Source organism: Diadema antillarum, unplaced genomic scaffold (assembly GCF_040938485.1).
Source record: "Diadema antillarum isolate AM-2024a unplaced genomic scaffold, OU_Dant_1.0 seq00000900_RagTag, whole genome shotgun sequence".
NCBI lineage: Eukaryota > Metazoa > Echinodermata > Echinoidea > Diadematoida > Diadematidae > Diadema > Diadema antillarum.
In genome coordinates, this window is record NW_027271760.1 from 1,280,845 (window position 1) to 1,291,529 (window position 10,685).

Genomic DNA, 10,685 nt, shown 5'->3' on the forward strand with positions numbered 1-10,685 from the left:
ATGGTTATTTTTAACTGTGACTCGACTACTGTTAAGGATATCATATTCATTTCTATTTCTGTCTTATTCATAAAATCATGACAAATCCTCAGAGTTCTACTGTCGCTTCTGCACTCTCTGGCAGACATTCGAGTCAGCCATCACCATAGAAACAGACACTGATGTCACAGGGTTGGTGAACTGTGTAGATGTGGGCCTCCTGTCTTCAAGCTATGACACCTCCACCTCAAACTTTGACTCCTCCCTGGCCAGTCTCAACACCTCCATGAGGGACCAGTGCATCTCAGCTGCCAGCATGCAGTCATCACTAGGAGGTGAGGATGATAGATATCAGTCTCCATGGCAACACATCATCCAGATGTGTTGCCATTTTCATCCAAGTTTCATCCAAGTTATATAGTCCTGCCAATTTTGTGTCTTTTAAAAAAAAAAATCAAAATATACATATTCAATTAGAATCTGAAAACATTGCTTTCATTCTGAGCAGGGTTTGGACTACCAGCTTGAAAGCTTTTGTTTTGTAGAGAGTTAAGTTTGTAGAGATGTTAATGCCAAATGTCAGTACAGCATGGCAGCCAAAGTTCTTGGCTGATTGAACCCATTGATACAAACACCATGTGGACACAGGAAGAAAGTTCTGTCTCTCTTTCATTCTCTCTCTCCATGTATACTTAACCCATTGAGAACAAGTCCCGAGTATACTCGGGCAGGTGTTTATGGGAAATGCGTGTTGTAGCAAAATCAATCCATCCTCAACGGGTTAAAAGTTCACATCTGTTTTAGACAGGCCTGGTGTTTGAGATGAGAAAGAGTTGTTCCAGGCAGCGAGTGTGTATATCTCTGCTTCACAAAGTACAGCTCAAAATAGCAGGACTGCCAAAAGAAAAAAAAACCAAAGTAAATGAAGTGTCTCTTCAGTATTGAACAGTCAAATCTGCATAAATATGTACAATGTATTACATTACATCACAAAACCCCTGAAGCTGAAGGTAACCAACAGCAACTTAAAATCTCATTGCAGAACAACCTCTTGTGTTAACACACTGGGAAGACGTAGCGGACATTGAGAATCCTGCTGCGGGACATTTCCATTCCGTGACCTTAGAGGGCGGTGACACCATTCTCAGCCTTGCGGAATCGTATCATTCTGCTGTTGATCGCTGCATTGGAACACAGCTCTACCTGTGCCCTGCAGACTGGATTTCATGCGTTCTTATTCTGGAAGACCTACTGCCTGCAGCCACCTTAGCGTATCTCTACAGTTACCGTGGCGATACATTCATTGTCCTCCTCCCCAGTCAGCAGACGGGACAATGCGATGAGCATCACGATGAGAAGGTCAACGTCCTAACCGTGCTGAAGTTGGAGGATGAGGATTTCAATGTCACTCTGGAAACCCCTCACGCTTTGGGGGCAGCCATGTTCGAGATGGATGGTAATCTCTTTCTTGCTGTAGGAGATTTCATGGATGATGAAAATCGTAAGTCTGAACCATTCTTGCTCTTCATTTTACCATTCCATATGAACAAAAGCAACCTAACCTCATTAATAACCTATAGAGTAAATATTTGACAGCATATTAGGATTTTTCCTCTTTTTTTTTCCATTGAATTCTTATGAGAAGCTAAACCTGCTCTTAAATTGGATGCATGCCAAATCTACTTGTCACATCTTGTGTAAAGTAAATTTCATGTTTTGCCCAATAAATCAACTGTTTTTCCACTTTTCTCTACATGGAGGTGTTAACTGTTTTTGGACTCAATTTATGTAGTCAGGATACTATGGTGCAGTGATGAACGACTTTAGCTACATCCAAGCTCAAAAATGACTTCTGACATGTGCCTGCAATGTGCTCTCCAGATGACACGGATACGAGTTCCATCATATTCCAGTTCAACGACACCACACAAGACTTTGATGTCTTCCAAAAGATAATAACCCACGGTGCCTACTCTGTCGCTCATCTCTCTTGGCGAGACAAGACCTGGCTGTGTTTTGCAAACAATGCTCTCGACCACAAGTCGCCAATTTATGTCTTTGATGAGGAAACCAACCAGGTGAATGTTACCAGAGTTACACAGAAGTATCGTACAAAATTTCCATTGATTTTACAACATACTTCATTTTTCTCTTCCCAAGCTTGAGTATACCAACATTTGTGATGAAAACTGCCTATTAAAACTCCATGGTAATTTATCTTCCCGTTCGACATTCATTCTGTGCCTGTTATGTGATTATGATCAATTAAAACTTTCCTGGCAGCCAGCTTATAGTTCGGACATTATATATTGGTCTGCATTCCTTGTTACTTCATAGTCTTAACCAATAGATGATGAGCTGATTTTTTTACACACTTGTAATAATATATGTTTTCCATTGACACCTGCCTGAGTATTACTTGGGACTTGTCTTTAACCCTATTCTAACTGGGCCATTTGAGACCAAGTTTTTACTGGGAGGGTCAATTTGACCCCCCCCTTCAGATCTCGGCCGCCGATCACGCGATCGCCGCAAAATTTTGCCTTAACATAGAGCCGGATGTCAACTACAAGATTACATGGTAATACAAAAGAAACATTTTTATTTTTTATTTTTAGTAAATTATGCAAATTTACGCATGAAATCATATTTTCACCTATAACTCCATTAAAAAGACTGAATGATTGCTAAATTTTTGTGTGAGAGTTCCTCAAGACACATTGAACAATTTTCTTGTAAACAAATTGTACAATCAAAATCAGTTTCTTTTGTTTTTTATTGTTTTGTTAATTTCTTATGTATTTCATTGTTTTTTGACCTTTTGTTTTCTATTGCTTTTTTTTGCCAAAATTTGTTGCAGGCACTTTTTCAAACCTATCTACATTAAAATTGATTAATTTCAATGGTTAAAAGTTGAAATAATCTAATTTATATCAATTTAACCAAAATACACAATTTGCATTGGATTTGCACACAATATCATGAATTTGAGCCATTTTCGGGTTGACATGCAAATGCAAAACATTACGTAACTTCAGAACGGTGTACCCGGACATCGCAAATTTGGTCTCAAAATATGCGGGAGACTCCAAAGAAAAAAGTCATGAAATGACGCGTCAAAATCTTTGCGCGTTGCGGAATCTCGGCGCGAAATGTCGAGGGGGGTCAAATTGACCCCCCCCCAGTTAGAATAGAGTTAACGGGGTAAGATTTCTTTGCATTAATGACACATTGTCATTTAAGTCAATTTCATCTCTGTTTGTTGTTCATTTCCATCTGAGAAGATGGCTGGATAGCCCACATTCAGCTACGTAAGCTAAGCTGGTCTTCCATGGGGTCCAGTTGGATGTGAGGTGGGACCACTTCACTGGGTTAAACACCCTGCTCTTTGCGATGGATGAATGAATGAAGCAGGATCTTTTACTTACATGAGTTGTGATTCTCTCATACACGGGACCTCAAATGTTATGTCCTATCCGAGTTACAGAGTATTTTGCCTTTTGCTAGAAGGGACGGTATCTTGACACCTTGAAAAACACAAAAGATAGTGTAGGAAGAGCTTTTGCATCTTGCATTTGTAAAAGAGGAATTCCTTGATGTTGTCAAAATGCATTCTTTTACATGATCGGAGAAAACTCATCCCTGGATTTTGAAAGTGATATTGAGCTATTGATACGCATGATTCTATGATTCTGTAATTCATTTTCAATTGTAACTACCTATGTATCATCTTGACATTTTCTTCCTCCATTTCTGTTGCACATTTCAGTTTGTGATAGATGAAGAGCAAGGCACAAACCATGCCTCTGATGTATCAATGTTCCTGGTGGACGGTGTTCCATTTACTGTCATCTCCAGTGAGAAGCTCATTGGTGATGAGCGTGAGGCAGAGTTCCACCGGGATCTCACTGTCCTGGCCTACCGGGATGGTGGCTGGGTGTTGTTGGAAAGTATTCAGGCTTATGGCATCATTGATACCACAGTCTTTGCAGTTGGTGGTGAGTTTGAAGATTCTTTATATGCTATCTTTTCTGACATTGTCTTCTTTTTTATCCTTTCCTTTTTGTCTTCTTTCTTTCTTTGTCATTTTTATCGGCTTCCTCTCATTTTTTTTTTCTGTTTTGGGTTCAACTTTGATTTTCTACTTTCTTTGAGGAGAAACAGGAAGAGACAGTTGATAACATTTCACAACTCAGAATCTTTAAACATCCAAACTTTCAGTTCACATCATATAGTGGTGCATTCATATGTGTTTTGAAGGAATTATGTCTTTTACAAGTTTATCATAATAGAAATCAATCTTTCCAAGTTTTCTTTCTTATCACTAGCAGTTGACATGTCTAGAATGTAGTGCAATGGCCAGTTTGAAAGTTGTTTAAATACAATGCACTCCAGTTACAATGAACATGGTTATGATAAAATTCATGTTACAACGAATTAAAAGATTCAGGTCCAAAAATCATTATCTATACATCGTTGTATACTGTATTTGTTTGATTATAACAAAATTTCGATATAACAAAAGAAAACTACTATTTCTGAGGATTTCGTTATAATGGGAGTTGATTGTATTGAGAATGTCAATAATGGCATGACACTGTGGTTAAACACAAACGTCTTGATACAGGCCCGGGGAATAAGATACTATGGGTTGACAATATATCAATCAAAGGCTCACATGTCTTGTATACCCATCTTTCTTAAGATGATAGTGTGAATTCCACACTCTTGATCCAATATGCACATTTACCATCCAAGTACAGGCAACTCTTATTTAAACAAAGTCCTGGAGAATGACATTTTTCTTTTCTTATATAGATATTTCATTATATCCAAACCAATAAAGCATATAGAAATATCTAATTGACCTTGGACCCTGGGATGAATTCAAAGTAATGACCATCTGGCTCTGTGCAGTCTCTCATTCTAACTTGTTGCTTCATGTGATGCTATTCATGTCCACAGAGTTTGTCTACCTGGTGAGTGTGAGTCTTGAAGGAGGTATTTTATCCGTCTTTGAGTGGCATCATGCCGGGATGTTTGAAGTCTACCAGGAGCTGCCCTTTAGTAACCAGTACAGCGCACATGCCTTCATCCATAATGGTGAAATCATGCTAGCCCTGGCCAGGCCTGCGTTTACTTCGGTTGACATCTACTCCTGGAAATCCAAACTCATGAGGGCGACAGTCAGAGGTGAGGAAGTATACAGTGGACTGCCATTATAATGAAGTCCTCGGGACCAGTAGTTTTCTATTTTTATGTCGAAATTTCGTTATAATTAACCGAACAAATAAACGTTAAAAAATTAAAGAGTCAATACGTTGCGGCATGAAGTTTTATTTCGTTGTAACTGGAATTTCGTTATAACAGTGTTTGTTACAACGGGAGTGCACTGTATCTCAAAGAACTTTATAATGTTATGAGCAGGTTCTAGAGTGCTCACTCGCCATACGCCCTGTGTAATTACTATGTGATTACATGGGGCGGAGACGTGAGGTGTTAGGCTCACCCCTGTGATAACACATTCGCATTTTGAGCATCCAAGGAGCAGCCAAATCAAGGAGTGTTTTCTTGTGTAAAACTTCAAAAGTTCAAGTATGTTTTGTAAAAATGCTACTTGAGCGAGCAGAGCACAAGTCCACCATTACTAAGTAGGGCACTTCAACCCTCCTTGTAATGACATACATATCTGAGAAGAACATTATAAGTTAAGAACTGAATATAAAGTTGAACTTTGTCAGAGTAATTTCACTGAGATATCAAATTAGAAATTATTACCTGAAGGTATCCATATTTATGGGAGATTGATAACAGGCAATATTATCAAATGAATGATTTTCCCTGTTGTCACACCTTCTCTAAAATTATCAACGGAATGCTTGTTATCATTGCAGGAAAAACCAAGGATACGTTTATGAAGGCATGGTGATGTGATCTCCATAGCAACCATCTTCAATCGGAAGTTCCAGACACAGATTGAGCAATCCCTTGATAAATATGTGTATCTGTTGAGTTGAAATATATAGAATATGAGATCTAATATATCAAATATATTTCTAGATTGCTACATTTACTGTCTACCTCATTCTTTTAAGCAAAAAATGATATATGTAAAATATTCACTAGGATATTTTCAGAATAATGTTCAGTAAAATATGAGACATTTCAAATGTAGGGGCTACTGTGAATTGAAGGCATACCAACTTTCATCTCTTCAAATTAATAAACTTCTCAATCAGTTGCAACCTTTGTCCAGTTATTATTGTATGAAACCTCAGGAATCATGGAGTACCAACATTTTTAGCATGTGTACTGATGAAGACCCCTGTGGTGTTTTGCAATGCATTACATCTAGCCAGTAAGTATCTATATGCCAGCTTAAATTTATGCAGTAATCATTTTATATTGTTACAGACCTACCTCCCACATCTCCAGTGTTTGCAGAGTGCAGCTGAGTATGTGCATTAGATTGATCAGACTATGTAATATGGAGCATGTTGTTCCATGAATAGATAGAAAAGAAGGAAAACTATGTATTTTCCACAAAGTGGCTGCATTCATTGCCAATTTTGAAAAAAAAGAGGAAAATTTAAGGTGCATCGTGTAATGATCAATAACAATGTGAATACCACTCCTATTGCCTTCCTACATGCTTTTGTAAAGGATTGGAGTACAATTAACCAATGTTAGTGGACACTGGGCATTTACAAAGAATCCAACTCCACTGCTTTCAGCTGGAAATCTCCTGCTTTGAAGCCATTTTCTAAAAATCTCCCATTCTCCAACCGAGTTTGAATTTCTCCCACTCTAGATGTGTGTTTCGCGCTTAAGATGCATTTTCTCCTGCTCAAAATTTAGCTTTCTCTCAACAAATTTGTCTTTTGTTATAATGAATCCACAAAACAAAAATAAGAGTTGGCTAGCACCATAGGTGTATACAACTCTAGAGCTTCCAGACCTTCTGCAAGGAGCATTGCGCTTGGTGCGTGAAGTGTGTATGTGTATAATGCACACAATGTTGTAAACCTGTTCGTGCAATCAATGGCCCGAATTCACAAAGGTGGTACAATCTTTGTCCACGGTTTAAACCATGGACAAACGTATGGGGCGCCAAGTATCGCATGGCCTATTTCATTACAAAATCAGTCATTTCATCAACACAATGTTAATATTTCATTAACAAAACTTCGTTGACGAAATGACTTGTCTTTGTAACGAAATAGGTCATGCGACACTCGGTGCCCCATACAAAACCACTGTCTTTGTCCATGGTTTAAACCACAGACAAAGATTGTACCACCTTTGTGAATTCAGGCCATAGTTTCTGGTTTGGCGGGTGTCCAGGTGGGAAAATCTCCCTTTTAAGAGACATTTGGGGTCTTATAGTCTCAGCATTTAAAGGTAGAAGGCAGTACAGTATAGAAGGTGATCACAGATTAGCCAAGAAAACTGACCTAATTTCATGGTTATGTTTAGTCTATAGATGAAATTCTGGTGGCTTTATTGTCTGTCAAATTTGAGTACATATTATTTTGTGATTTGTAAAATCATTTCAGTTTGTCATAGAAAAAGAAAAAAAATGTACTGTTATGTGATGTGTTCAAACTTTTCATTTTGTTTTTTAGGAAAACAACGTTGCAACTTGCTTTCAAAGCATTTTTCCTTTATTTGTCATTAATATGTTCATTTCATTTCTGTGAAACAGGAGAAAAAGTAAATATATGTTAAAAGACCAAAAGGCTTGCTGTATTTTTATTTCTGTTCGTGTGTATGATATTTTGACTGTTGTTTGACATTGAAGAAGTGCATGCAACGATTATTGCTGTAATAATTTCACTTTACGTGTTACGGGAGTTTCTTAGGTTCAATCAATCTTTAATCTGTTTTCAAGGCGATATTCATTTCGAAGCAGCACACAGCTGCTTTCTGTAATGAATTCAAACTACCCAATAGAGTGATCATATGTAGAGATCTTGGTTGCAATGATAACATGCCAGTAGACAAGACCCTAATTATCTATTTCCCACAAGTAATAAATCATACAGTACTATGTCCGGCAGCTGCAAACTCCAGGTTAAATCCTGTTTGCTGGCACATGCTAACCTTATCATGTTACCTTCTCTGTCAGAGGTTCAGCATCTCACGTATTAGATTTTTGAAGGGCAAACCAAATTGTTCCCTTCAGAGTAAATGCAGGTTAAAAAAAGAACAAAGTACATGTACTTTCCAAGACAGGACCTTGCCAATAAAGGTCTTCATTCATTCATTCACACATTCATTCGTTCATTCGTTCATTTGTTCGTTTGTTCGTTCGTTCATTCATTAATGCATTCAAGTTCACTTTAATTGTGTCATGTCAAGGAGGCTAAATAGCATAAGATGGATTCATTGACAGACTTCACAAGTGCAAACTCCCAGAGTCTGTTTATTTCATAACTCTTTGCTCTGGACCTTTGTCAGTTGCCAGACAAACTGATTGTGATAAACAATAACAATGCATTGCTGGATGCTAGTATCTAGCAAGAGATAGTACCGGATTGCTCTGTTTATACCACAGTTAAAAAGTTGTAATGAAACAACAGTGGAAATATATTTACCTATTGTTTGTTAGCTTGGGGTTGATGGAATGGTGGATGTTTGATTGAAGGTGAATGTGTGGTGTGAAAAAATGGGTCTGGGGTAGGTTCTTTGTTCAAGAGGTGCAGACTTGTGTTCGCTGATGTATAGGAAGCATAAGGAAAAAAATGGTAAAAAAGGGTGAACGCTTTCTAGCAGGATGGTTCCTTGTCTGAAAAATTGAATATAAAATAGATAAACTGGGATCGAGTTCATCTGTGAAGTTCTCTTGTCTGTCCATCTTCATTATGACTACATACATACATGTACATACAGAGAGAGAGAGAGAGAGAGAGAGCCATTGTACATAGTGTATGAATTATATAATTGTATATATATTATATATTATATATTATTTATTATATAAAACTTATTTCTTTAACAGTAACCATGTTGCTCATTTTCCATTGATATTCTCACTACTGAGGTAACATGATTTAAAAGAGTTAGAAATCCAATCAAGATGGATTGAGGGAATGCAGCAATTTAATTAAGACAATAGTACTGTGGAACATATCAGACAACATCGTACATTCCGTTGAAAAGTTATGAATATTTAAAGTTATATAATATTTTGTGATATATGTCATGCATGAATATCTTAACTGGGCTACATAAAGAAAATGTAAAAAACAAAGCAACATATGTTTACTTTTCCAGCATAATAAAGAGCACTGGACTTATTTCTTTCAGAATTTGAAACCAGGGGGAATTATATTACCTATAGCATTTGTCAGTAATGAGTTGAGGGAATGTGTAATTTTCATTTTATAGAATGACATTTTGTGGAATTCTCTTCATAATTATGTTCTTTGTATTGCCCATCATGCATTATATGTCACACAATGCAGTTTTGTTATCCAACTTTAAAAATTCATAACTTCTTGATTATTTGAGTTTCCTCTAATTTTGCAGATGCGTTCCATAAAAATTGCTGCATTCACTCAATACATACACCTTTGGGTTTTGTTCCCCTTTAGGGCCTACACTTTTATATGTAGGCATAATAACCATCATCACACCTACGTACTTGAATATTAGAAATGAAAGACAAACATATATATATATATATATATATATATATATATATATATATATACATGTACATATATATATATATATAAATAAATAAATATATATATATATATATATATATATATATATACATATCAAGCAATAATAATAATGATAATAGAGAGACTCTTATAAAACCCTCATTCTATACCTAAAAAGATACTCGTGATGCTGTAGAACAGAGTACATATGTCTCACGTTACAACAGAGTATCACAGAAAATGATGAGAACAATAAACAAACAATACTGTGTACATACACATACACATACGGATAAACAATAATAGTCGATTTAAATTACAAAGGTAGGTCTTGAGGCCTATAGTCCACATAGGAATTCAACAAGGCCCATTTCTGTAGAAATGATCATATTCAATCTTGATCAGGTGGAATGTTCAACTGAAATGAGAAAATTATCAAAGTTGCTGAAGATTTTACTCTTCATTTTACCTTGTGAAAGAAATTCATATAATTACTAACTTGGCAATGTATATCCCTGTAGCCATGCATTTTTTTTTTTTTTTTTGGCTTGGTCTTTCTTTTTTTTTATGGTTGCAGTATATATTTAATATCAAATATTTGATATTAAAGAATTTTAAAAAAGAGGAAGAAGAAGAAAGGTAAACCACTAGAAAATATTAGATAGATAGATAGATAGATAAATAGATAAATAGATAGATAGATAGATAAATGATATTTTATTGAAGTATTCATGTCTCGCAGTCATACGACTGAATTGCACATAGAATTACATCGTAAAAGAGACAATAGATATTACAAAACAACACAAAACAATTATATTCAAACAATCTCACCACCATTCGTCGATCTGTCTCATGCACGGTCTTATGCTAGGAGCATTCGATCACGTGACGAAGCGCAGTCCTTGGAAAATACGGCATGCAGTCACATGATTGTTGGGCTCCTGTACGCAACATGTGACTCCCCTGGACAAAAGTTGTGTGGTCGCTAATCGCATCGATCATCGCCGCGCCCGCCCGCCCGCGATTAGCCGA

General features: G+C 36.7%; 1 protein-coding gene across 1 annotated transcript in view; it reads left to right on the plus strand.

Annotated features, from left to right (window-relative positions):
* Positions 1-5,908, plus strand: part of LOC139741059 (uncharacterized) — a 38,388-nt gene extending 32,480 nt beyond the window's left edge. Inside the window, exons 29-34 of the mRNA XM_071651645.1 lie at positions 125-314; positions 1,022-1,480; positions 1,861-2,057; positions 3,749-3,977; positions 4,945-5,172; positions 5,874-5,908. Of these exons, the coding sequence (XP_071507746.1) occupies positions 125-314; positions 1,022-1,480; positions 1,861-2,057; positions 3,749-3,977; positions 4,945-5,172; positions 5,874-5,908 (1,338 nt within the window). The remainder of the gene's footprint in view (positions 1-124; positions 315-1,021; positions 1,481-1,860; positions 2,058-3,748; positions 3,978-4,944; positions 5,173-5,873) is intronic.
* The last annotated feature ends 4,777 nt before the right edge of the window (positions 5,909-10,685 follow it).